At 40.8% G+C, this 27,319-nt stretch overlaps 4 protein-coding genes across 6 annotated transcripts; 2 read left to right on the forward strand and 2 right to left on the reverse strand.

The window, feature by feature from the left end:
• Positions 1–770: 770 nt before the first annotated feature.
• Positions 771–4,534, reverse strand: LOC113747249 (major histocompatibility complex class I-related gene protein-like). Its single transcript, XM_027286211.1, has 7 exons — positions 4,412–4,534; positions 3,968–4,237; positions 3,345–3,623; positions 2,868–3,170; positions 2,603–2,707; positions 1,574–1,591; positions 771–1,404 (listed from the first exon to the last, which is right to left on the reverse strand). The coding sequence occupies exons 1-7, from the start codon at positions 4,530–4,532 to the stop codon at positions 1,358–1,360; spliced, it is 1,143 nt and encodes a 380-aa protein (XP_027142012.1). The 5' UTR covers positions 4,533–4,534; the 3' UTR covers positions 771–1,357.
• A 1,044-nt stretch (positions 4,535–5,578) lies between these two features.
• LOC104930807 (cyclic GMP-AMP synthase) lies at positions 5,579–10,453 on the forward strand. Of its 3 annotated transcripts, XM_027286207.1 has the most exons (11): positions 5,579–5,614; positions 5,712–5,798; positions 7,120–7,238; positions 7,524–7,695; positions 7,942–8,174; positions 8,446–8,674; positions 8,790–8,920; positions 9,034–9,187; positions 9,370–9,469; positions 9,616–9,738; positions 9,878–10,453. In XM_027286207.1, exons 4-11 carry the CDS (start codon positions 7,554–7,556, stop codon positions 10,263–10,265), a joined length of 1,500 nt encoding a protein of 499 aa, XP_027142008.1. In that variant the 5' UTR covers positions 5,579–5,614; positions 5,712–5,798; positions 7,120–7,238; positions 7,524–7,553; the 3' UTR covers positions 10,266–10,453. The 3 variants fall into 3 exon arrangements, with proteins under 3 accessions (XP_027142008.1, XP_019126326.1, XP_010743987.2); XM_019270781.2 differs by lacking the exon at positions 5,579–5,614 and having other exon boundaries at positions 5,652–5,798; XM_010745685.3 differs by lacking the exon at positions 5,579–5,614 and having other exon boundaries at positions 5,654–5,798; positions 7,524–7,683.
• Positions 10,454–12,977: 2,524 nt separating this feature from the next.
• On the forward strand, positions 12,978–14,738 carry rpl11 (ribosomal protein L11). Its single transcript, XM_019270740.1, has 5 exons — positions 12,978–13,161; positions 13,277–13,383; positions 13,501–13,632; positions 14,176–14,286; positions 14,660–14,738. The coding sequence occupies exons 1-5, from the start codon at positions 12,993–12,995 to the stop codon at positions 14,687–14,689; spliced, it is 549 nt and encodes a 182-aa protein (XP_019126285.1). The 5' UTR covers positions 12,978–12,992; the 3' UTR covers positions 14,690–14,738.
• Positions 14,739–16,033: 1,295 nt separating this feature from the next.
• On the reverse strand, positions 16,034–26,927 carry klhl43 (kelch-like family member 43). Its single transcript, XM_010745689.3, has 7 exons — positions 26,669–26,927; positions 19,776–20,287; positions 19,522–19,670; positions 19,030–19,376; positions 18,172–18,471; positions 17,913–18,088; positions 16,034–17,816 (listed from the first exon to the last, which is right to left on the reverse strand). Exons 2-7 carry the CDS (start codon positions 20,084–20,086, stop codon positions 17,024–17,026), a joined length of 2,076 nt encoding a protein of 691 aa, XP_010743991.1. The 5' UTR covers positions 20,087–20,287; positions 26,669–26,927; the 3' UTR covers positions 16,034–17,023.
• Positions 26,928–27,319: the final 392 nt, after the last annotated feature.

Below are 27,319 nucleotides of genomic sequence, written 5' to 3' on the forward strand. Positions count from 1 at the left end.
ATATGTTAAAACAATTCAGAAAAGTTATGGGTCCATAAAAAAGGGGCAACTAAACAGAACTTAACTCAGGCTACACTAACTTCACATAAACTGAAACCATTGATTAATTATAATGGACTCCTCGAGGAGCTCTATCCTGCTTATACCATGGCCGCTTCCCAGAGAAAAAACACCTGAGGGTTAGACTAATACCTGGACCAATGATTACCATCCCATGAGGTTTTTATGCAATGGAAACTCCAGTAAATAAGATGAACCTTAGATCAATAACACGATTAATATTTACACGACCAAATGACAGGGCATGTGTCATTTACTGTATGAGGCATGTGCACCAGTTAAGACTCTTTATAAGTGAACCAAAACTTCATTCTGGCCAATAAGAATTCAGCTTTAAACAGTAACATGAATTTATGACAATATCATATGAGCTCCTCAGAGGAAAAGTGTTACAGGTGTGGAGATTTGCTCTGAAATGCTGAAGGCTTGATGTAAAAAAAATTTCTACACGTCAGTCCACATTGAAGTTGATCAAGGGCGTTTTTTTATATATACACAGATATCGGCTAGCTGTTTACCCTGTACTGCCAGAGTTCATGTGAAGCCAAGAAAACCTTATCTGAGAGCTACCTCTGCTCAGAGCTGACATTAATATCAAAATTTATATCCAGTTACTCTGTGAGAATACTGACTGCTCAGTTAATATTCATATCACTAGATCTATTGTCACAGATGAGTGTGTGGACTTAGAAAAACAGCCAAATGTTTGAAAGTTGTGGATTTTATTGTGCAGTGAAACATCAGCACAAAAAGAAAGAACAATACATTTGATTTGGACTAATTTATGTTCATTAATACACAGTAAAATGTGACAAAAGTTCCTTATGCCCACAGTATCATGTTCAATATTTAAGCTAGTTTAAAATCCATCACTCACCAAGCAGGAAACAGATAATCTGCAGTATGAGCCAGCCTTATATTTACATCATATCTGCTCAGGATAAACTACACTGACTGACCCCACTGACTTTATAAGTGACTTCATGTGAATGTCATGACCCGCTCAGTAATCTAACCACCATCACTGTCTGTCACAAGAGGTGATTTTAAGTTGTTTTAAAATCATAAAATATTCAGAATGTGTCAAACACAATACACTATTTTAACATGGTTAGAAACTTTAAGAGGAAATATTGCATCAGTGTCAAAAACAGACACAAAATCTCAGTTATTTTTCTTGATTTTCTGAGCATGCTTTTTTTTTTTTAGTGTAAAAACACAGGTCACTGCAATGCCTGATTTGGTCTATATGTATGTCACATGACACATGAGGAAACTCCCTGAGTGTGTTTGTCATTCAAGTCTCTGGATTCAGATTCTCAGAGAGCTCAGAGCTGTCAGGAGCTGTAAGATCAGAAACAAACTGTTAAACTGTGTAAAGTTCACTCATCCTGCACTGAACTTTTATAAACATTATAATTATTATTAACTTTTATGAAACTTCATCTGCACAATAATGTGAAACACTTTTTAATCTAATCTAAATCTAAAATAAAATGAAAGTTCTACTTACGAGATGGAGGATGTGAGGCTGAAATCAAAAGAGAAATAATTTCAGTTCCAGTTGTGAGTAAATATGATCCTCTCTTCTACTCACTCAAACTTCTGTTCCTTCTGTTTAGTCCTTACTTTCTTTCTTTTCTCATCACTTCTCTCCCACATCATCATGGTATAGTCGTATTATCATGACTTACACAGTTACTGTTGTTACTTCAAATAGTTGAGTTCAGGGAAGTCAAATAATGATTGAGTGTGCCTGCAAGGCACACTATTCACTATTCCCCATACTTATTATTCTTGCATATTCTAGGAATTTCAGTGCTACTCCTCCCGCAGTTTTGGTTTACACATACACAAAAAAGGTATCAAAACAACTGGCTCGACCGGGAATGGTATGCTAGACTTTTCTAAGCGTTTTGCCAAAACGGTTTTGCCAAAAATCGCCAAAAACCACACCAAAGTTTACAATGGGTATGTATTGGTAGAATGTTCCAGAGCTAGAGTGGGTGACATCATCGCTAGAGTGGAGAGGGAGAGAAAAATTTGTCCAAAAATACATTTACAAACAGCTCTCGTGGCCACAAATGTCACTCTACAGAAATAATTTATACATAGAAATGTAGGAACATTTGTGGACTACGCAGCAATATCACTGCTGAAGCTGTCAGACTTATAGTTTTGGCGGGAGATGCACTGATGCACCAAGATCACCCACCCACAGCCCCATCTACTCCCATGTAAATTGGAGAGTAGAGATTTCCCAAAGGAGCACGGGTCACCTGTTCTTTCTCTCTCTCCCCAGGTCACATTTTTTAACTTTAGCCACTGAAATTCGGCATTCACATGGTCGACAAGATGAGGATGCCGACGATCATTTCTGCTTTTTGATACGACATACTGTTTGGCATTAGTGGCCACTAGTTGGAGGGGGTTCATTTAGAGATTTTCTGTGACTCTCAGCAGTCACTCACGCACATACACTCTTCACCCCGCTGTGCAGCCCACAGCTGCTTAAAGTTTTAGGCTTAGCAGTTACACTCACCTTTCTTCTTTTTGTAAATGATGAATCTAGTGACAGCACCGATGAGGACGACAGCAAGAACAACCACTGCAGCAGTGATGGGGACGGTCATGTGACTCGGCTTCTCTGTTAAATAAAAAAATCAAACTGGTCCAGATAAAGCAGGTTAGAACAGAAGTACATCCATCTAAGGATTTATTCATATATTTCTATGACTTTTTTTTCACAACTAGATTCAAACAAACAACATGCAGTCCCATTCAGCACCCTCTAATCCCAGTCTTACCCCAGTTGGTCCTGATCTCTGCTTTGTCCAATCTGGTGACGATGTCGTCCTTTACACCAGAGAGATGAAACACACAGTCGTACCTCCTCCAGTCTTCAGGAGTGACTGATGAAAGGTTCAGGTCGACACTCATCTGGAAGGTTCCATCATGGTTGGGGAGGATCTCTCCGTGCTCCACGTCCTCATGAATCTCCTCTCCATCTTTCCTCCAGAACATCATGGCTCTGTCAGGGTAGAAACCTGTAGCATGGCAGGTGACTGGAGAGGAGGGAGTCTTCTGGAGGAGAGACACTGAGGGAAGCTCTGCAGACAGAGAAAGATCACAGTGTCAATGTTCAGCATCCAGAAATGTCAGTCTGTACTGATTGTTTAGGACTAACTCAAATCTGACCACTACAAAACAAAGAGCCAAAAACAAGTTCATATCAGACTGACTGGAGTGATGATACAATGACACTTCAGGTCATGTGATCCTACCTGTTCTCAGCAGAAAGTTCTTTCCATAGTCCAAATACTTCTTCAGCCACTCAGGATAAATCTGTATGAGGTAAATCACATTGTATTCTATTCTAGCTTTGTCAGCATCCCATCTCTGTTTGGTGATGACAGCCTGTGTTTTAGGAGCGATCCATGTTGATGTCTTCAGGTCAAATGATAAGAAGTCTTCTCCATTATAACCATATTGATGAAAACCACGAACTTCTCCAGTCTCATCATCCCACTCACAACCACTCATCATCTGTAAAATGTGGACGCCTGAGTGCGAGACAGAGACATTTTGTAAGTAAGTTTGATGTACAGATGAACTTTCCATGAAAGACAGTAGCTAATGTTCTATGAATTGACAGATGACTTCCAATGTCAGTATTCAAAGTGAGAATGTCTTCTTGCATTCTATTCACATCAGTCTCTTAATCAAAGTCACACCTGTGTGACACCTGCAGTCTCAGCTCTAAATATCTTGCAGATGTCTGTAAAGTGCACATGTGAGTTGAGTACATGTTCAGAATAGAAGCTAAATCTGTTTGACAGACAACAATAAAAGGATGTGAAACATTTTAGCAGGAAAAAGTCAAACACAATATAAATAAATATTTTACCTCCACTTTGGTTGAAGCGCTGCTTCAAATCATTAATCTTGACCTTGAGGGAGTTTGGCGCTTTCTGAGAACACTCATGATTGTGCCACTCAAACTGCTGAGGATTGTCTTCTGCTAATTTTTTTAGCCAGTCCTGTTTTCGTTCTATCTTCTTTGTGTTGCTGTCACAGTAACCTAACAAAATGTCATTAAAGACTGCAGTTGCCACAAACTCTGGGAAGTTTGTGACTCCAGAAGATGCAGTCATGAAATATTTCAGGGAGTGTTTCACTGCAGGACAAACAAGGTTTATATATTCAGTATAAATACACATCATCAGGTATTTCAGTGAGATTCAGTTCAAACACATCAGACTGAGGTCAAAGTGAGACTAAACTAGAGTTTGTTGTTGAGCCATGCACAAGGAAAATACAAAGAGCTAAAAGTAAAGATTTGTGATCTTACCTGATGATGAAACTTGACAGAAGAGAAGTAACAAAAATAATTTTGTCATCTTGTTTTGATGAAGACGTGTCGTGAAAAGACAGAGCTGCTTCCTCTGTTCTGTTTCCTGATCAGTGATCATGAAGGGAGGTGTGTCTGTTCTGAACAGAGATGGATTATTGTCAAACCTGTTTCTCACCTTTACAGAGTTCTGTTACAGTCATTTGTCGGGCCGTGTGCCAAATGAAGAATACTTGATAAGAATCACTGATACTTCCGAGTTTCACTTGTTTCACTTCAGTTGTCTGTCATGCAAAATACAAAAGATATATATACAAAAGAGAAACCTACAAAAATAAAAGAAAATATGAATATATCTGCCTGATAACTTGATCTAAAAAATAATAATTTGTCATAATAATAATTATTAATAATTTTAATTCACATCACTTCCCCGTAGAGCTCCAACACCAATGATTAGAAAGTTTGGCAAAAAATCAACATCAACACATTTAACACTGACACTGATTCATATAACTGGATCTATAGTCACAGATGAGTGTGTGGACTTAGAAAAAGAGCCAAATGTTTGAGAGTTGTGGATTTTATTGTGGAGTGAAACATCGGCACAAAAAGAAAGAACAATACATTTGATTTGGATTAATTTATGTTTATTAATACACAGTAACACGTGACAAAAGTTGGATGAGCATTCATATGAAATCATGGTAATTCATGTTCAATATTTAAGCTGCCTTTAAATCCTCCATTCACCAAACAAACAGCATCGAGTCCACATGTTTACATCGATTAATTAAGTTATTCTAAACCTATATACCAAAATACACTTAAAATATACATTTAAAAACATTTTTCAAGCATTAATTATATGTTTTGTAATGTGAATTAAACTCTTACATTTAACATAATCACATAGTTCATAACTACATCATTGCAGGAAGCTAGATCAGGAGCTGTAAGATCAGAAAACAGAAAAGTCATCTCAGATGAAATCACTGAAACATATTACATCAAACCTTTACATCACACACGATGTTAGAGCCTTTTTCTGGCTCATGTGTGCATTTGTTTATATTTTGTGTATTACCTGCAGGCCACAGTAGGTGTCACTCTGTATCATGGGGTACAGGAAATGGTTAAATAGAAGCACAGGTAAACTCGGCAGGTGACCGTCATCGTCCAGTTATTGCGTTGTGGCAATATGTGAGTCTTTTTGTTTTGATTTGCATGCAAGTAGTTAATGTATGGAACGTATGGAGAAGTTTGGCTGAGCCATGAATAAATGTTGGTGACTCTATAGAGCTCATGTGCTTCGCTCATTCATTGGACCCGGAGGACGACGGACGCGTCCACTACTACAAGTACCGGCAGCCCCTCAGTGGCTTAGGTTCGTTTTGTTATTTTATTTTGATAAGAACAAGTCACAATACACAATATAGCTAATTGAAATATAAGAGGCCTCCATCAGTCTTGGAAAGCTGGACAGAAAAGTTACTAAAAAGTTGACTTTGTTAATTCATATGTGATTGTTTTTGATATTGGCTATCACACCACTTTAAATAAACTATTAATAAGGACTGCAGTGCCAATATAACGCACTGATCTGTTATACTTTAATTTTCTTTCTTAAAATGATACTGTTATGGAAATTTTTTAAAAAGAAAAACCCTTGAATAAGGAAGATTGGATTCAGAGTATCAAAGTTTAAGTTGAATTTATTATTCTTGTACAAGAAGGAGCGTTGCAACACACAAAAGGGGTTACAGAGAAAAGGCTCCCTGAGGAGCTCTAACTGTTGGTTCTTATACATTTTTTAAAAATGGGCTGTCTCGAACATCTCCTACCTGATACAGATAATATCATAACATTCTTTTTTGGTTTTCTGCTCAGTAACGAGCATTATCTATCAAAATGACACTTCTCAGGCCGTCCTTGTCTCTCCTGTACTTGAACTACTGATGTACAATCATCTCTGCCTGCCATCTTCAGCAAAACACAGTCAAAATAAGGGAAGTGCACGAGACATGCAAAAGACAGGAAACACACATATGATCAAAACTTCTGAACCCCAGTATAAATCCTGTTTTTTATAACAGATACAATTTATGATTCATATAAAGTTACTTACATTGACTGGTCTTAAGACTGTCTCACTTGTATGAACCTCTTTGGAGTCAACAGCAGCAGCTATCTATCTTGTGTATATATAGAGAAAGAAGCTACATTAACTGTGCTGCAGTCTACAATGATTAAATAAATGTAAGCTGAACACGCATCGTCCACCTCTGTTCATAGTCCACTTAAGCCAGGTGAGGTCTAATGATTACTTTCTAATAGACTAATGGTTTCTTATGGTTTCTCATTGGGGTTTGTTTGACTTTGAGCGATGTTGCTTCATTTCTTACAGCATCATTCATTCATTCAGCTCGAGATGTTGATTTTTAGAGGTGCTAACATGGCCTCTTTCATAATCCGTGTCTTATAAAACATTATTATAGTATTTAATTATCTAGCAATATTTTCTTACATTTCAAGATGATTACATGTCTTCATAAAAACATAATACACATGTTTGTGAAGTCACTATAGGCTGTTCTCTTAAATGGAAACCTAACAAGCGATTAAGTGCTAAACACTTAGGTAACCCAGTTTTGAACAATTAAACGGTCTTGATAGAAACTAAACTTGTATGTGTGGTAAATTGTCAGGCAGACTGTGAAACTGGCAACAGAGAAGGAGGAGGCGGATGTGGGAGGAGGATGTGGAAAATTGAAACTGAAAGTACAGACAAACGCAATCTCCATTTTCAACAGCAACAACGGCACAGGTGAGTTAAAGAGGAACTTAATGTTCACATTTATGAACCATGAAATGTTCATGTACATGAAAAAATGACTTTTATTCAAGAAGCTGCAAAATTTTCTGTTAGTAGTTAATTAATCTAATTGTTTCAGTTGTACCTGTGTGTACTAACAGATTATTTTTGAAGCTCTTCATATGTAAATCTGTTAGATAGGTAGATTGGAGTGGAAGTATATTTCCTTCCCTTGAGAGTAAAGTACAAGTACCTCAAATTTGTACTCCCCTTCTAACAATACTGTCGTACATGCAGGAATTAATTCAAGCCTGAAACGACTGAGTAATGGAGAGAGAGGACAGAAGTGTGAACCCCAGAGAGGACGGGCAGCGTAAAGACGACAGCAAAGGAAAGCTGAGTACCCCTCGCCTCACACCAGCACGACAGAAACAAAGAGCTCCACAACAACAAGCAGGTAAAGCTGCAGGTATGATTGGTTTAACACAAAGGGTGTGTGAAAATGTCCACAAGAAACAAAAGAGAGAACGCTTTGACTATTTGTTAACAAACCTCAGTGATCCAGGATCACCAGTGTTAGTTTGAGTGAAGACAGAAACCTTCAGGACAACAGCTGCAGAAACTATGAACTTTAATAAAACAATGTGTTGGTGCTCACCACCCGGCCGAGCACATGGTCTAATCTCTTGCTTATGTGTTGAATTTTACTTTGCAGTGGAGGTATCCAGAGCTGAGGAGGAGCCGGTCTCCGTCTCCCCAGAGCTGTCCAACTGGATCAAACTCAACTCCAAAAACCTCAAGATCCGTCAGACGGATCGCAGCTGGGCCGCTGAGGTGGTCAACGATTTCCGCGATAACCTGCTGAAATTTCTGCGGAGCAACAGCGATCAGCCTTTATTCCGGAAGGCTGAGTTCCTCACAACCGGCAGCTACTTTGAGAAAGTTAAGGTGAGATCAAGACGAGAACAAATCACTGTTTGTAAAGGCAACGATACAGCCAGAGACTAGCAGATACTCAAACAAACAGATGCCTCATTGTCTCATTTCATCAGATGATACATCACATTAAGGCTGTAATGACACCATTTTAAGAGACGATATATGAGATACAGGAAGCTAGATAAGAGCTAACCTCTTGACACAAATAAATCAAGTTGCTTTAAATTATTTACGCAGTTGTTTCATGTCTCTTTCATGAATCTCTGCACTCCTGCGTCAGATCCACAGCCCCGATGAGTTCGACATGATGCTGAAGCTTCAGGCTCCTTCGCGCCTCGACATGAAGGAGCTCGACGGCGGCCTCTTCTACCGGATCGATTTTTCCAGGCCCACTCGGAGCCAGAGCCCCATACAGGCCTTTCTTTTGGAGAACGAGCGCACGCTTTCATCGAGCAAGATCCTGAACGAGATGTACCGGCTGGTCCGCAAGTTTCTCAAGACCTACAAAGGTGTGATCGTCGCCTTTCATCTCTCAGATTGTTGATGTCACATGTGCACAATCAGCATTGTATTTTAAGTCATGCAACTCGATTGGCGCCATGTCTCACTTTTCCTCGTTTCCAGTGCCGGATAAACGCTGTTACTGGGAGGTGAACAGGAAGCGCCCCAACACGCCGGCCGTGACTTTATCTCTGCTCAGGACTGAAGGCAACAGTGACGAGCTGATCTCAGTGGATGTGGTTCCTGCTCTGGAGGTAAATCTGACATGATGGTGTTACTCGGTGAGCCTAATGTTTAAGAAATACTGTGATGACAGAGGTCGTATTGTACTTACATGCTGACTTTGTCTTTTGTGTTCTGGTTGCAGGTCCACCCCTGTCAGGGATGGCCGCTCGCTGCCCGTAATGGTCCAGCTGTTGACAACTGGCTGGGGAAGAAGGTTCGCCAAGAAATCAAAAGTTTACCGTGTTACTTTGTACCAAAGAGGATCAAAGGTCGAAACCTCAGCGAGGATGCTAAAGGTGAGAGAAATATCTGTCTGTTGCTGCTATTAAACTTCATAAAGAGGTCAAAAGATGACCTGAAATTTCTAAGACACCTAAGACGGGATGTTTTTCATGTTATTACGACATTTTTACATATTTTTTTTAGAGATATCTGCAGAATTATTAGATAATACTTGTTTTTTGTCTGTCTGAAACAGAAAGTTGGAGGATTTCTTTCTCTCACGTTGAGAAGAAAATCATCACGAGCCACGGCAACACGAAAACCTGCTGTGAGAGCAACGCCACAAAATGCTGCCGGTGAGACTCTGAACTGTTTAAATCTTTATTCTCACATCTTTGGGTTAAAAGAGCCGTAACTGAGAACAAGAAAACAGAACCGTTGTGGAATAAATAACTTTTCTTGGTGGTCTTTGATAACTAACAATATCATCTTCTCTCTGCAGTAAGCAGTGCTTAATGCTCCTCAAGTCTCTGATCAAGGGCCTGAAACAACGTTATCCCAAAGAGCTGCACGACCTCTGCTCGTACCACGGGAAAACCGCCTTCCTCCACACCCTTTCCATCAGGTACTCCTCAAGATCTCTGTGAAAGCATCTGTATTATCTGAGTAAGACTGGAAACAGCAGCACTAGGAGAAGAAGTCTGGCTACTCGTGGAAATCTGTCGTGCATTTAGTGTTTCTCTCGTTTCTTTCTCACCTGTCAGGTTCAGCGACTCCATGTGGGATCGTCAGAAGCTCCCTACCTGCTTCATGCACCTCCTCGGGGCTCTGGAGAACCACGCGTGCCAAGGCGACCTCCCTCACTTCTTCGTGCCCAACTGCAACCTCTTCTCCCCGGCCGCCTTCCCACGCAAAGCGCTGGACTTCCTCGTCAAGGCCCTGGAGGAGCAGAGGATGGAGGGCTTGCCCCTGCTGAAGCCTGCGACTCCTGTCCCACCTCTGAGACTGATCAACACTCCTTCAGAAGACGCCTCCACCGAGATGTCCACTTATAATCCGTCCACAGGTGCAGTTTACTCTGTGGCTTTAATGAAGAAATTAGCCGTAGTGTTTGCTATAGCTTCAGCTTTAGTCATATTTTTATGTAAGTGATGAGAAAAGATGAACAACACTAATGTTAATGAAGGGTCTTATCCTTCACGATGAGCTTATGAATATATGATGTTTAGAGCTGTGCAGAAAGCACCACCATGTCCATGACACTAAGAATCAGCGTGGGATTGTCTTGTGCATTTGTGTGAACCGTTCCTCTTGCAAGAATAAAATGACAAAACCTTTAAGAACCAATTGATTGACTCCAGATCTTTATTTTGTGTTGGTGGGTGTTTGCCAGAAAATATGTTGGTGGCAACAAAATATACTGTGAAAAACTAATAAATGGAACTACAACTAGCAACAGTTTGTTCCTAAATAATCTATTGATCATTTGCATCTTCAAAGTGAGAGTTTTGTCTGACCAAAAGTCTGACAAGTTTCAATGATTATAAATTTTTTTTTTAAATGTTCTTTTAATGAATAAAACAGTTGCTAATGGTGCTAATAAATATAAAACCAAATAAATTATGAAACTGAATGAACCAAATGGAAAGGTACGTAATCCCTGCAGACCATTAAATACTACTACTACTACTACTGCTGCTACAACTACTAATACTGTTACTACTACAACTACTACTACTACTACTAGTACTGTTAATACTACAACTACTACTACTAATACTGTTAATACTACAACTACTACTACTAATACTGTTACTACTACTACTGCTACTACTACTACTACTACTACTACTACTACTACTGTTGCTACAACTACTAATACTGTTACTACTACAACTACTAATACAACTACTAATACTGTTAATACTACAACTACTACTACTGTTAATACTACAACTACTACTACTAATACTGTTACTACTACTACTAATACTGTTAATACTACAACTACTACTACTACTACTAATACTGTTACTACTACTAATACTGTTACTACTACTACTACTACTAATACTACTACTAATACTGTTACTACTACTACTGCTACTACTAATACTGTTACTACTACTACTACTAATACTGTTACTACTACAACTACTACTAATACTGTTAATACTACAACTACTACTACTACTACTAATACTGTTACTACTACAACTACTACTACTACTACTAATACTGTTACTACTACAACTACTACTACTGTTAATACTACAACTACTACTACTACTACTGTTACTACTACTACTACTAATACTGTTACAACTACTACCACTACTACTACTACTAATACTGTTACTACTACTACTACTAATACTGTTACTACTACTACTACTACTACTGCTACTACTAATACTGTTACAACTACTACTACTACTACTAATACTGTTACAACTACTACTACTACTACTAATACTGTTACAACTACTACTACTACTAATACTAATACTGTTACAACTACTACTACTACTACAAATACTACTGCTACTGCTACTGCTACTACTTGAGTTGCTAAACCGGAACCTTTGCTACCCCCGCCTTGTTGCTCTACCCGGGCTGGTTTTCGGTGAACCCCGGCCTATAAAGGTCCTCGGCCGGAAACGTCACGTCCTCTTCTAGTGATCCAACATGGCGGTGAGTACAGCCTCGCACTGACGCTGTCGCAGCGCGGGAATAAATCCGCGATCATCCGAGCCGCGGGCTCGTTTTACCGGCTGCTCGGTGTTCAGAGACGCAGAGTCCATCTCGGATGGTTAAAGTAGATCTGTATTTTATATGAAAACGTGACGGGAGACTCTTTAAATGAAGGAGCCGAGCGGGGCTAACAGGCTAACCGGCTAACGGGCTGTCTGTAGATTCATGGAGTCTGTAGATCACAGACAGGCACCGACACGCGGACACACAGCAGGCTGCTCTGTCTGTCTGTGTCAGATATTCTGACTGTCTGTTAGTTTATTTATTTATTTATCTGAGTGGACCGGTCAGTCAGGCTCTGTGCTAATGCTAACAGCGGGGATGTGTACGGACATGTTCCCCGGCGGCGCGAGACTGAGACTGTGGGGACACTGAGACTGTGAGGACACTGAGACTGTGAGGACACTGAGACTGTGAGGACACTGAGAGGACACTGAGGAGACTGTGAGGACACTGAGGAGACTGTGAGGACACTGAGGAGACTGTGAGGACACTGAGTCTGTGGGGACACTGACACTGAGACTGTGAGGACACTGAGACTGTGGGGACACTGAGGGGACACTGTGACTGTGAGGACACTGACTGTGAGGACACTGTGGGGACACTGTGAGACTGAACCTGTTCACAAACTGTCAGTTTAAAACTCAGGTTAGCTGCTCAGACTGTGACACTTCAGGTGAGCTCGGCATGGCAGCAGGTGACCAGGTGTCAGCAGTGAAGATGTTTCCTAACAGGCTGAAGGTTCATGCTCAGGAAGCTTCCTCACTATTAATGTAGCCGCTGTTTGAATCCTCCAACTGTTAAGATGAGGAGCTTCGATGCTTCCTTTTATCGTCTCCTTAAATATAGGGAACACTGGACCATCCTTTAGGAAAGGAAAGGAGCTTTAACGCGTCCTTCATCGTCTCCTTTAGTGGCCCATCCGTTAGGAAAGGATTCTTCGATGCTTCCTTATCGTCTCCTTTAGGAAAGGATGCTTCGATGCTTCCTTATCGTCTCCTTTAGGAAAGAAAAGGATGCTTCGATGCTTCCTTTTATTTCTCCTTCACATCATTCTTTGACCTTATGGTTTGTTTGTTTTTTTTCCGTCGAGATAAAGTGGTTAGGAAAGGACTTTAAGTCTTCATGCTCTCTGTCCTCCAGGACCAGGGCGAGAAGAAGGAGAACCCCATGAGAGAGCTCCGCATCAGGAAGCTCTGCCTGAACATCTGCGTCGGCGAGAGCGGAGACAGACTGACCCGTGCTGCTAAGGTGCTGGAGCAGCTCACGGGGCAGACTCCCGTCTTCTCCAAGGGTGAGTTTAAACTGTGGACGCGATGAAACGTCTCTGAGCTGCCGGACGAGAAGCAGGAAAGTAGTTTATCTATCTCAGCACTGTGTTTTTAACTTGGTGTCGTCTTCTCTCGCAGCCCGCTACACTGTGCGATCCTTCGGTATCCGCAGGAATGAAAAGATTGCTGTCCACTGCACCGTCCGTGGAGCCAAAGCAGAGGAGATCCTGGAGAAAGGACTCAAGGTAAGAAAGTCACGATGATCCTCCAGGTTTCTCTTCTTAGGTTGGCGTTTGTTTGGCGTGTAACTCTTTAATTTAAATAGTTTTAATGTGTTATATTTTCACTGTGTTTGCTTCCAGGTGCGTGAGTACGAGTTGAGAAAGAACAACTTCTCTGATACCGGAAACTTCGGCTTCGGTATCCAGGAGCACATCGATCTGGGCATCAAGTACGACCCCAGCATCGGCATCTACGGACTGGACTTCTACGTGGTGAGTGGTTTAAGAGACGTTTTAAAATGTAAGCAGGGTGGAGGTGACGGAGTTGGAGATGTATAAGTGGAAAATCTACAAATATTTGAGGTTTTTAGTAAAATTCAGGCTCTGTTCCGTCAAAAAGGCGTCCGCTGTCTTGAGGCTGTGCGACCTGAACAGTTTAAAGTGTTTAAGTTTACAGATACGACAGTTTAGTGCTTCACTTCTTCCTCAGCAGCTGTTTTGTTGGCTGAATGTTTGACGTCTTTGGTTATGTCACATGTTTATGCAGCCTGATCTGATTGGACACATTTGATACCTGAGTCTGTCAAACCATCAGCGTTAAAGTCACATTTTTAGTTACTTGATTTAAAAACTGACATTTAAAGTTAATCACATGTGAAGAGATGCTGCTTTTTCTATTTTATATGCTGTAAATTTAACGTTATTTGACTTCAGGCCTTTAAATATTATAGAATTATCCAACACGGATGTTTCAGGAGTGTTTGTGTTGAAGTGTTTTCTGACCCGCTCCGTCTCCGTCCTCTTTTGTGCGTTCAGGTTCTGGGCAGACCCGGCTTCAGCATCGCCGACAAGAAGCGGAAAACGGGCCGCATCGGCTTCAGACACCGCATCCGCAAAGAGGAGGCCATGCGCTGGTTCCAGCAGAAAGTGAGTGTTGCACATTCCTGGAAAACCTGGAAAGTGCTGGAAGAGCTTTCCAGGCTTTTTATGTTTTAAAGTTCACATTGGATCATTTTAAGAGACGGAAAGTAGTTTGACTGAGAAGTCTGAGCTGCAGCTGAAGAAACCCTGAACTTTAGTTGCATTAAACTTTTAAATTTGAATCAAATTAAAACCATAAATTTGGCTCCATAATGGCGCAAACGATGTAATCCTTTTTAATTAGCAGACATGTTTACCTCTCTCCTGTGGTCTTGTAATATTTGCAGCTGAAAAGTTTATTTCGTGATTAAACGCAGCCTGCAGGTTGTTTCATGTTCTGTGATTTTTAAAATCTAATATTTGTCTCGTTTCTCTTCAGTATGACGGTATCATCCTCCCCGGCAAGTAAAGGACCACCTTTTGATCTTGTTTGTAACAAATAAAATCGAAAAAAAAAACCTTGTGCTGTTTTTTTTATTTCTTTCTTTAGTGTGCAAGTTTATTTTGGAGTCTCGTGTCTGGTTGGTTTAAAGTCAGTTTGATTTGTTGCTTGTAGGATGAGTTTCAGCCACACGTGGGCAGCAGCGTTGACATGCTCGTGTTTCAGACGAGCTCTCTGACATAATAATAATAATAATAATAATAATAATAATAATAATAATAATAATAATAATAATAATAAAAGTTCAATTATCTGAGAAACTTTCAATCTTCAAATCTGGAACAAGAACTGACAAAACTGCAAGATGTTTCCAAACTTGACCTCTGGCAAGTAACTTTCACATCTAGTCATAATTTATTGGGGTATAAATGTTTAACGCTTCATACTAGAACTACAGAGAAGTACTGTGTCTTTAAAACTTTACTGTATTTAATGGGTATATGTTGCAGTTTTCATTTGACACTTTAATTTACTGTTATTTTATTTAACTATCCACAACATTATGTGTAGACTGCTACATTAAAATTCCTTATTGTATCTATCTTGTATCTGTTCTCACTTAAAATATTCAATGCAGGACTTGATCTGTCATTAAGAGAAACACTTATTCAAATATTAAAACCTTAACTCAGACTAATCACGTGAAATGAGAGGCAGAGTCGATGTTTTGATGTTGGCTTTTATTCAGTGAAACCCCGCAGAAAACACCAGCACACTCATCCAGTGTCAAGAAGGGGGGGGGGGCTATAATCCAGAAGGGCGTTCAGCCAATCGAATGAGCCAGATTATTCAGATCATAACAATATTTCTCGTTAATCTCAATCTGCGCTGCAGCTGCTGGAGGCTCACCGGTTCCTCAGTTTGAAGTTCATCTTAGTTTCGGTAAAAATTCGTCGTCAGAGGAGAAAAAATGTTAAAAACACACAAACGCTGGTGAGATCAAAGTCACACTTTTATATTTTTTTAAATTTATTTTTCTGGTTTCTTCAGAAAGTTACATTGTGGTGTTGAAATTAAGACACTTTTTTTCAGGATTTTTTTTTTATTTTTATGCATTTTTTAAAATATATTTTTTCTTTATATCTTCATGGTTTGTCCAGTGGGTTAAATCTTTAAAATTAATTAAATTCACAATTTTTATGTCCTTTTTTTTCTGAATTTTATCTATTTTTTTCTGAATTTTTCAAAAAAATATTTTTTAATCTTCTTGGTTTCTTCGTTAAGTTAAATTGTGGTGTTTAAACCAGAGACATTTTTTAATAAATTTATTTATTTTGAAAAGATTTTTATTCATTTTTTTTCTTAAGTACATTTTTTTTTTTTGTATTTCCTGTTAAAATCTCACCTTTGTTGTGGCGTTCACACTTCCTTCCTCTGGTGTTCACATCTTAAATACTTCCTCTCTGTTGCACTTATAAAATCTTTATTATCAAGCACTACGTCTACGTTTCATCTTGTCACAGTCGAGCTACTCTACTTCTGACAGACATCCGTTAAATAATTAAACTCTGGGTTGTTTAATAAACGCCTTTTCTCGACCATCGTGAGAAATATTTCACATTTGCTGATGTTGATTTTTGCTTTTTGTTTTTTAGAGTTGACTCGTTTCCTGTTGCGGCCGGCCACACACACACACACACACACACACACACACACACACACACACACACACACACACACACGTTTTCACAGTTGGACGTCACACACTCTGCATAGATACATCTTTGTACACAAACTGCCGGTGGATTCACAGCCACTGTTCCCGTCTTTTCCATCCTTCGTCACCCTCCTCCATCAACCCATCTACCTCCACCTGATCCACACTATTACTCATCCCTCATCCCTCATCCACCTTTTTCCTTCTCTGTTTCCGTCAGTGTAAAACCTCCTGAGATCACTTTGGATCATGCAAGCTCTTTAATTTCTTTCAATACCAGCACATACGTGAGCTTTTCATGGGCCTGTATCTGGCTGTATGTTAAATTCATTGTATATAATTGTAATAACAGAGGTCAGGCGTAAATAAATATATTTTTTAACCCTAAAATCACCTTCACCTGTCTAAATATTTTACAAAATTTCTTGAAATTCTTCATTACAAAGTTACAAAGTTATAAAATATGTTTATATATTTTGAACATTACCTGGTTTTCTACTGTCTATGTACAGACTGAAATAAATTAAACTTTAAATAGATGAATTGTTCCTCAGATATTTACATAAAACAGAGCGGACATGATCCAGATGTTCTCCTGAGGTTAAACCATCCCTCTTCTCTTCTAGTCTCTCTTCGTCGTCTCTTTATGCCGTGATGGTTTGTGATGGAGCCACGCTGCTCTCTCTGCTTCGGTTCTTCTGCTGCTGCTCTTCGTGGGCCGGGGTGTTTCGGTGCTGCTGCCGACGCGGTGCGTGGCGTGGCGGCAGGGTCAAGGTGCAGCAGGACACTCCCACAGTGGGTTCGGGTAGATCTTCTGCCATAGACCAGCTGTCTGTGGCTGGGTCGTACTTCTGGACGGCCGCCTTGTAGCGCTTCTCTGCCTCGTTCCAGCCTCCGAGCAGGTACAGCTTCTCGGCCAGCGGGGACAGGCCAGCGGTGCTCACGCCAAGACGAAGAGGGGCGGCACGGCTCCAGGTGCTGCTCTCCGGGGAGAAGACCTCCACAGAGAGAACATCCACCCGCTCACCGCCGGGTCCCAGCTGGCTTCCTCCCACAACATACACCTTCCCTCCAAGGGTGGCAGAGCAGTGCCAGCCGCGAGGCGTCTCCATGGAGGCCTTCTCGATCCAGGTGTCGGTGTCCACTTTGTAGCATGCCACAGAGCGGGAGTAGGCGCAATTGATGTACCCACCGGTCACCAGGATGTCTCCGGAGGGCAGGGTGGCGCTGGAGTGGCAACAGCGGGGCACCTCCATGGGTGCACGCATCTGCCAGGTGTTGGAGGACGGCAGGTAGCTCTCAGTGGTGGCCAGAAGACCCTCAACGTTGCGGCCGCCAATGGCAAACAGACGACCGCCGCTGGCTGCCAGAGAGAAGTGGGTGCGGCGTTGACGCATGCTGGCCAGGTGGAGCCAGGTGTTGAAGCGAGGGTCGTATCTGGAGGAAACAAGGGCAGAGGGGAGTTATGTTTAGAGGTCTGCAAGTGACGACGGGTTAACAGTGTCCTGCAAGAAGGTTAAGGTGTTCTCGTACCTGCTGAGGGTGCTGACGGCGTGCTTGGCCTGGTTACGGGCGTCATTCTGGTCCTCTCCTCCAGCCACGTACAGGAAGCCATCCATCACAGCCACGCACTGGTTGAAGCTCTTTGCCGGCAGCTGGGTGAGGTGACGCCAACTGGCTCCACCTTCACGAGGGTCCCTCCACAGCACCTGGACACCAAGATCAAAGGTCAGCAAGGGTTTTTTTCTTACGTGTTCATTTTAAGGTAGTAAGACACAAACAAAGCACCGACCTCGCGGCTGAGAGCTCTCTCTGTGAGCGATGGACGACCGCCAATGGTGAGCAGAGTCTGCTGACTGGCGCGGACCTGTGTGCGGCGGGACTGCAGGGTGTTCTGCTGGTAGGGCAGCAGGTGGTAGTTCATGGCGTCCACCAGCAGACGGTGACACTGAGGGTCCATCATCATGCGGGGGACGGGCTGGATCTGACTCACCAGCTCGCTGGCTGGGATCGTCTCAAAGCGGATGTGAGACAGGAGCTCGGCGGCATGAGTTTGACGGGTGGAGTCGAAGTCGAGCCACTTCATGGCCAGCTGGAGAGAAACGTTTACAGGGAATAAGACAAAAATGCAACATGTAATGTTACAAAAAGTGCTTCAGCTAAAGACTTGCATATAGTGCAGATTATAAATACATCAGCACTCCTCAGCTGCTCATCTATTTAGGTCTCTAATGGAGTTGTATATTAATAAACGTCTTGCATACAGTGAGTTATACTTGGCTGGTTTCTGTTCACATGAGACTGGCCTTGATTCACGGATCTCTGTTCGGCTCTAAGCAGCTGGTCGGGGGTCTGTTTTTAGGTCTGGTTGAAAATAGTGGGGAGGTCCAGAAGGTCAACGAGTTAATACTGGAAGTGGCAGTGGTCGCCTCCTAGAAGACCTGGTGTTTCTCCTCAGTTTGGATATCAGATGTTCTCATCAGAGTTGCAAACAGGTGAATGGTGTCTCTCTATGTTATGTGCTCTGGGTACGATCACTGTTTTCGCTCGATCTATTTCAACACGCAACTGTAACCACAAAATCGCACAAATTTCCACACAATGATTTCAGTTACAAATTTCAACCTCTAAAGTCAGTTTGACCTCTGACCTGGAAGGCCGTGACCTCTGAAGGTAGCAGCAGCGAGTCGTCCTGCAGGAAGGCAGACATCTGCTCCAGGGTCAGTTGTGTGAACAGAGGCGTGTCAGCGAACTGCACAAAGTTCTCCAGGACGAAGCGGCGGGCGGCCTCGCACACGGGCAGCAGGCCGTAGGCGGCAGCAATGTTCCAGATGTAGACGCAGGTCTGAACGTTGAGCTCGGCCAGCAGGAAGTCCATGCACATCTTGAGGAGCTGAGGGATCTGCAGGGTGGCAGCGGCAGAGGCGGTGCAGCCGATGGTGTAGAGGGACATGTGGACGCGACCCAGGTAGGCGAAGGTGATCACATTGGCCAGTCCTGCAGACCAGACAAGAGTTTTGAGTCTTTAACATGGAAAACCAGTAACATGTATTTATACTGATGGACACACTGGCTCTCGACAACAAAGTAAATCTTATTCATACAATGTTGGAACTGGCAGATATACAGTCAGCTGGTGTACCTAGAGGTGAGAGGGAGGGGAGCTCCAGACGCTTCATGCTAGGATCTTTGGCCAGAATCTCTCTGAAGTACTGACTGACTGAGGAGATCACCAACTTGTGGACGTCAAAGGCTTTTGTCTTACAGGCCAACTCCAAATCAGTCAGGAACCTGACGAGAAGAGACGAGAAGAGGAGTGACAATGGATATTGTATGAGTATTGGGTTACCATGCCTTAAATAAGTATAAGTTTCTGAGGTAAGTATCTGAACTAACTTCTCCTGCCGCATCTTGCTGAGCTCCTCCAGCAAGGCGTTTCCGTGAAGGGGTCGTGTCAGCTCGCTGCCCAGGCCGAGGCCTCTCTCTCCAGGCTTGATGACCGGTGGAGGCAGTGGCAGGTTGAGGCTGTTCAGCTGAGCGATGTCCAGTGCTGCCATCTGCTCGATCTTCTTTACGCCAGACTCCACCACCACCACACCATCACCACGGCTTTCCACCTTTAATGGGATTTGGGTGGTCTCCATGACCTGAGCGATGGTATCCGCTGCAGGCTTCTTCTGACGGGAGGCCTTCTTCTTGGGGGCCATTTTTGACTGTTGAGGTGGTCTTTTGTAGGTTAGTGAGTTGACTTCTTGACAGACAGGGACACTGGTTCACTTGCTAAAAATCCAGCTGAGCAACGAAAATTAATGGACTTTCTTTATGAACAAGAAAATAGCCCTTTGTTTTTGGCAATGGACAGAGTTGGGATTTCGTTGGTGATTTCACTTTAACACAACACACAGCACCTGAAATAAATAAAAGAAAAGATTATTGTATTGCTATTTGCACAGTCAAGTCTGTCCAAACCCTTTGATTGATCTAACACAATTAGACTATTTAGTGTATAGAAACCCAGCATATCAGAAATCAAAGCTTTTTGGGAGATTGTATTGTGTTGATTTTTTTTTACTTCCATGCTGCTGTTAATTTGCATTTGTATTTCTGTACGTTGTAATTTGTAGACATAAAAGCTATTTATATGACTTTACTTGTAAAGTCAATCCATATGCTGATGATGATGTTCTGTTCTGAGTCATTGAAATGCAGTTTGTTGCCGTCTATGACAGGTTTGGTAATGCTGTAAAGCAGTTTTGTGTAAACAACGTGAAGTAGACAATCAAATTGGTTGGTTGAGATTCGTCACTAAGATTGGATCACCTTTTATATAACGCTGTATGTTATTAATATTTAGATAAATCCTTGTTGTTTCCCTGCCATCGTAATTACATCAAGATTGAATCAGGTTTATGAACACTTTTCTTTTTCTACAGTGGCAGAGGAGGTTGAGGTCAAATACTACACCAATCTATCTCTTCCTATTGTTGTTGACTTTTTAATTTAATCTGTGGTTTTAACAGAGACACCATGCTAACATAATGTGACTTTGACAATGATAAAAGAAAACACAGTGTCTACAGTAATGTCTTAAAATGTTTTGTCATCTCTTCTTTGTGTTTTTATCCAAACAAAGCAAACATACATGCTTCCAGCCTTTAAATCACAGCATTGTTTTATGGTCCCTTGAGGACAAACCTAACCCACTGACAGATGCACATGACTCTGCTAATCTCTGAACACACAACACAACAACGCGCAGTCTGAGTGTCGACACTCTTCTAAGTCCAGCTGAGGATCACCTACAAACTGTCAGTAACAGTGCGAATGACAGCTGTGAGTGTCCCTCCAGAGATCCAGGGCTGGGTTTGCGGTTTTACAGCAGCCCCTGCTGCATTTCAACCATAAAGTAACAGGGGAATCCTATTCATGATCCCAATGAGCCGCAGTGTGCAAACTGCAGCAGATCTGTGTAATGAGGACTGTAACAGAGCGTAGGGATCACATATGAGTGCACATAAGAGAGGAGTGTGTCTTACATGAGAAATGGTGTGTATGGAGTTTCCTGTATATAATTTAAGGGTATTTCTGAGGCAAGAGTGCATGAGGTCAAAGGAGAATAAAGAAGATTAAAAGCTTTTGCACGCCAGATCCAAACTAAACTCAACTCATAAAGTCAGTGTACTGAATTATATCTGCAATGAGGCTGTGATGGAAAGAGCTGGACCATGTGGTAGTAAACAACAGGAGATGATCTTTGTTCCTGGCTCTCAGTTTGTTGTCGTTGACCTGAGTCCAGTGTCGAGATCACCTCAGTGCTGCATCAGGGTGAAAATGAACCCCAGCGCCTATTTGAAGCATCAGCTGAGTGCCAGAGGTCGCTCTACTTTACATTTTCTCGACTTTGCTTGAGCTTTGCCCTTTTGGCCTTCTAATGTTAATTAATAAAATTTAAAAGACAATATAAAACAATAAAAAATAAAAAAGTTAAGTAATGCATAAAAAACATAATGATAAATTACATTTAAAAAAAATAAAAAATAGTAGTAATAGTAAATAAAAAATAAGTAAATAAAATAAAATAAATTAATTAATTCAAATAATAAAAAAAAAAATTAAGTGATGCATAAAAACATAATGAAACAGTGAATTTAAAAAAGATGAAAATAGTAGTAATAGTAAATAAAAAAGGTAAATAAAATAAAATTAATTAATTAATTAAAATAAAATAAAAATTAAGTGATGCATTAAAAACATAATGATAAATTACATAAAACAACAATAAAATATAGAAAGATGAAAAATTAATAAATAAATTAAAATAAGTAAATACAATTAATTAATTAATTAATTAATTAATTAATTCAAATTTAAAAGTTGAAAAGACGACATCACATAAAAACATCTATGAGTCTATGAGAATGTGTTGTAAGAAGTGATTTAAAAGAATTAACTGATTCTGCGAGCCTTACGTCCTCAGGCAGCCGTGATGGCAAACGCCCGGTCACCTTTAGTTTTGAGCCTCGACTTTACAACACCTGAGCACCGAAGGCTCATACAGTGTCAACCTGTCTGCTATGGGGACAGACCCTGCCATGCCATGCACTACTTTGGGCCAGACTAAATAACTCAACAACTGTTCGATGCATTGCCATGAAACTTTGAGCATTCATGGTTCCCAGATGATAAACAATGGCAAATACATTGATATGACTTGTACACATGTTTTATATTTATATTTTGGCAGCCAAATGTTGGCGCCAATGATCTGGACTTGACCTCAACACTGTCTGGTGGCCATTTTAAATAATACAACCACTGTTTCTACTTCTGAGATCATAAAAACTGAACAACAGCCAAGTTGTAACTGTAGTTGTAAACTTCTGTCCCCATGGAAAACGTATCCTAACATTAACAACACACATACTAACACAACTACTATGAACCATCATGACCACAAATGTGTACATGACTCTCTCCGTCCTCCTCATTCGCTCTGTGTCTGAACTTGGCTTTTTTTAAATAGCCTGTATTGGCTCCACACATGGACAGACCGGGGGGAAGGAGACAGGATCGTACAGAACGAAGTAGCAGCTGTTGTCGGTGTCATATGAAGAGGAGAGGCTCACAGTTACAGACTGTATAGGCAATTTGGGGTGTTGCAATCGCCCTTAAACAGTTGAAACAGCAATGTACAGCAGCCACTGCCACCGAGCTAGAATTTGTGTTATTTGTTGAGTTAGCCAAGAGTTTCTGCAAATGTGATCATAGAGATCATCATAGAGAAAGAGAGCCAAAAAAAAACATGTGGGCAGGTGATAACTACAGTGTAGGGGGCCAACTGGAGTGGCAGGAGATGACAAATGATTGATTCAAAAACAACAGAAATTCAGTTTGCCATAGGTCCCTTCAGAAACCTGAGGGTAACATCACAGATAGGGTAGTAGAGGTAGTTTAATTCAGTGGTTCCAAGGCATCAGGCCTCTGCAAAAGGTCACCAGATAAATCTGAGGGGTACCTAATGTCAGTGTAGAGAATAAAAAGTTCTGCTGTACAATTTGTGTATATTTGTTGGATACTTTTACCACTTTGGGCTTCAAATGGTTAATAAAATGAAACAGTCTGGAAGGTTTCAAGGTAATAAACTTTGGTGGAACTGCTAATAAATCATAGACACTTATTTATAAGCCAAAAGATTGTGACTACTGGTTTAATCTTTAACAATGAGTTATATTTGATCACATTAGTAGGAGTATAGAGTATAATCGTGGCCTTGGTGACGTTTCAGCCAAACATCTTGTTTACCTGGTTGATTCTGTGGCCTGAAAATAATCTTTGCTCCGCAGAGATCAGACGTCAGAAATATCTGAGACCAAGGTTAGTGCAGAGAGCAGCTGCTCTGTCATCCAGCATACTGGGAACTAGACCTCACCACCACCCCCCAACCACCACCACCACCATCATCACTGATAAATATACTGTAACTAACAACAGCATTATCTGTCAAAACAACAGCAGCTCTGCCTCAATGGTAACCTGACGGAAACTGATTGAATAGATCTATATATTTCTGTATACATGCATATTAATCTTAATTTCCTCAAATAACAGTGTCATTTGTAACTAATTAGATGTAAAATTTGTTTATTTATACAGCAATTAAGGGGATTTACACAGAATAAAGTAGCATTTTCTACTAGAGACAGTTAATTGTACAGTAAATTACAGTAATATATCATTGTAAACTCTCTGTTTTACACATGTGGTACTTTCATGTCAGTATATGGCAAAACACGTTTCTTCTGATTAATTTTTACGGTAAAATATGGAATAAAAATAACAGATCATTAATTATAAAGTAAAAAGCTGTCATATTTACATAGCAGCATCTTTATTTTATACAACATTCATGTGGTATTTTCATATCAATTATATGGGATAAACATTATATGTGAAATCAAAAGTACAAATATTCCCCTTTTACCGCAATATTATATATTATAAAAGTATATTATAATATTATTAGAAAAGTTATACTGTATTTATTAAATTCTGTAAACTGCAGCTGTCAGTTTTTTACGGTAAAAACAACACTAAAGTATCCAGATCCAAATGAGTCCCAAGTTATCCTGGAAAATGTTAGATCAAAATTTACAAAACATTTAGAGGCCTCTGTAACACATGACTCCACATCTGCAGTTATACATGTAAACGTCCAGCTGGACAATTTGAATCGCTGCCAGCGCCTCGACCCAGACGGTCGATCGCACGATCAACACGTGCTGCAGGGAAACATCAGCTTCAGTTTGCAGCTTCTAGATACTAACAGGCATTTATTTACATCTTTAGACTGCTCTGGTTGCAACTCAGTAAACTCATCTTTTGTTTTTAATATTAAAATTGTGTTAAAGACTCTCAGTGATCTAATGACTGCTCTGTGTTTGTCAACGTTTGATGGAGGCGAACAGATAATTAACATAAAATCGAAGCAGATTTGTTGGTGTTCTCCAGGTGGGGAAGCGTTTTTGGGTCTGTTTTAGAGTGTTAGAAAAGGAGGAGGGCGGTAATCTAAGCTTCAGTCCTGTCATTTTATTTTTAGACGCCAACCTCAGTGTGAATTTACTCCAAGTGTTTGAAGCTTTGCAACATTTGTCAGCTGGTATTATGAGAAGCATTGTGATACTTTTTTGCAGAGAACACAGCAACAGTGTCTTTTAAAATAAATGACACAACTACAGCCTTTCACGTTTGAGAGCTGTCCAGTATGAGCCCATTCCTGCAATTCTGATCCACCGAGCGTCTTTGTTGTTCTGGTTCCATGTTTATTAGCCTGATTTAAGAACCACCGTCAACCAGCAGAGGGTGGAGCGACAGTTTTAAAGCCGTCACAAGACGTCTGAGAGAAGAGATGCATAAAGCGTTGAATTCATATGAAAGAAAACAAACTGTTGATCAGTTTAACACACTTTTTGGAGGTTTTGTTGCCTTGGCCAGCTGGTGGGACCATTAGCTTATGGTGGCTAATGTTAGCAATCTTTGAGTACAGGTGTAATTTTGAAGTTTCCAGTCCTTATGCTAAGTAGTTTTTTTGAAGAACCAATAGGTAAAAGGTTCCCCTATGGCGTAACCATGAAGGACCACTTTAGGCTCTAACTTGAACCTTTATTTCTAAGGGTGCATGTTCACCAGCCAAAACTGTACACAGTATAAAGAATGGGCGTCTTATTGGTGACCACAGGTTTCTCAAGAGCCGTTGTAAAGCACAGTATATGGAGGCTTATGGAGGTTGACTCATTCTGTAGCCAGCCTCAAGTGGACGTTGGTGGAACGGCAGTTTTTGGATTTACTTCACAGCCACGGTGGTTGTGCTTGGCCAGAACAGTTTTTCTGCTTGCTGCGGCCGAAAACGACCCAAACTATGTAAAGTTGCTGTAAAAGTAAAACAACGAGCTAAAAGACACTAAAACAAGAGGCAGAGATGGTAGAAACTGCTAAGTTTGGCAGTAATTTCACATAGATGCATTGTTATGATCGACAGCTGAACGCTGAAGTGGTATCAACTGCAGGGCTATCGTATTGTGTATAAAGTGTATCCATACCTCCATAAACGCTCACCCATGAACCTCTCCACCAGGTCTATCGCTATCACCGTGGCTACAGCTGAATTCCTTTTGCCTATCACATGAGGGTATTTATAGGTGCTGACCATCACAACACGTCAATGCCTGAGTGTGTGTTTTACAGCTAAGGACTGGAAAGAGAAGGACGACACCCCCCCCTGTAGTGTAGTAATATCCCAACGGCAACTGGCAACTGCTTCACATTGTTTCCACTGAGCAGTTAAATATAAATATTAGTATAAATTACTAATTAATGTGATGCATTGGACGTATCATTGGATATGATGGTTTTAAGAGGTGGAAGAAATTCTCATGTATTTCACTTAAAGTAAAAGCAGTAGTAGTGTTCAAAGTAAAAGTTGTACATTGGGGATGCAGCAAGAATCTGCAAAATGTACTATGTAAGTGTAAGTGTAAGTGTAAAATGTAAGTATCAGGAGTAAAAGTACTTATTGGGCTTTGGGAGTCTTATAATATCTTTTTATTTAAATATCATTCCTGAAGCATGAACATACAGCAGTAAAAGTTCAATATTTACATGTTTTCTTACAGATTTGTGCAGGACTGAAAGAGTTTTCATTTTAATTAAACTTTAGTGTTAAAAGGTGCTTTGGTTCCTTTAACTGAAGCTTAAACTTGAAGCTGTAATGCAGTAAATGAAATATATTTTACCTCGTTCTCCCTCCTGGTTTCTTTTCTTCTTCCCTTCTTTTTGCTTTCGGCTCTCTTTAAATTTCTTTCTTTATTCTTCGTTGTTCTCTAACAGGTTCCTCTTTACTTCGTCCCTCCGTCCTCTGTCAGTCTGAGTGCTGTGTGTGTGTGTGTGTTGGTATCAGAGGGGGGAAGTCGGGGTCTCCTGCCAACACTGTGACATCTGAAATCCAACCACGCCTCCCTCAGCTTCGCTTCTCTTCCACCTCCAGCATCCACCTCCGTTTCCAAATACAGGCACCCCTCGTCGCCCTCCCCTCCAAAAATATCCCATAAGGGGCCGGCGCTCATCTGACCCGACCCCGCCTCATCCATGTCAGGGCCTTTAGGTTTCATGTTTTAGATTATAGTTGTAGTCTTGTGTCTCTGCTTTATTTGTTGGACTGTTGATATAATTGTTTTTTATTTTATTCAGTTTGTCTGATTCGTGTTTTACTATTGCGTAGTTTAATGTACTGAACTTTTCAATCAGTCACAAACACATACAGGATAACTCAGTATATAAACAGGTTAATAAGGTGAAATAAAAAGTGAATATAAAAGTTATTTTAGGCTTTCAGGCTTAAAATGTGACATGCACACAAAAACAATGAAACAGATCACAAACACAAA

Source organism: Larimichthys crocea, chromosome XIII (genome assembly GCF_000972845.2).
Source record: "Larimichthys crocea isolate SSNF chromosome XIII, L_crocea_2.0, whole genome shotgun sequence".
Classification (NCBI taxonomy): Eukaryota; Metazoa; Chordata; class Actinopteri; family Sciaenidae; genus Larimichthys; species Larimichthys crocea.

Coding starts and splice junctions, on each gene's coding strand:
- rpl11 (XM_019270740.1), top strand. CDS start 12,993: ATGCTCTCTGTCCTCCAGGACCAGGGCGAGAAGAAGGAGAACCCCATG. Junction 13,162..13,276: donor GACTCCCGTCTTCTCCAAGG/GTGAGTTTAAAC, acceptor CTTCTCTCGCAG/CCCGCTACACTGTGCGATCC. Junction 13,633..14,175: donor ACGGACTGGACTTCTACGTG/GTGAGTGGTTTA, acceptor TTGTGCGTTCAG/GTTCTGGGCAGACCCGGCTT.
- klhl43 (XM_010745689.3), bottom strand. CDS start 20,086: ATGGCCCCCAAGAAGAAGGCCTCCCGTCAGAAGAAGCCTGCAGCGGAT. Junction 18,472..19,029: donor CAGAGGTCACGGCCTTCCAG/GTCAGAGGTCAA, acceptor GTTTCTCTCCAG/CTGGCCATGAAGTGGCTCGA. Junction 18,089..18,171: donor AGAGAGCTCTCAGCCGCGAG/GTCGGTGCTTTG, acceptor CTTGGTGTCCAG/GTGCTGTGGAGGGACCCTCG.
- LOC104930807 (XM_027286207.1), top strand. CDS start 7,554: ATGGAGAGAGAGGACAGAAGTGTGAACCCCAGAGAGGACGGGCAGCGT. Junction 8,175..8,445: donor GCTACTTTGAGAAAGTTAAG/GTGAGATCAAGA, acceptor CTCCTGCGTCAG/ATCCACAGCCCCGATGAGTT. Junction 8,675..8,789: donor GTTTCTCAAGACCTACAAAG/GTGTGATCGTCG, acceptor CCTCGTTTCCAG/TGCCGGATAAACGCTGTTAC.
- LOC113747249 (XM_027286211.1), bottom strand. CDS start 4,532: ATGATCACTGATCAGGAAACAGAACAGAGGAAGCAGCTCTGTCTTTTC. Junction 4,238..4,411: donor CTGTCAAGTTTCATCATCAG/GTAAGATCACAA, acceptor TTTGTCCTGCAG/TGAAACACTCCCTGAAATAT. Junction 3,171..3,344: donor GAACTTTCTGCTGAGAACAG/GTAGGATCACAT, acceptor CTCTGTCTGCAG/AGCTTCCCTCAGTGTCTCTC.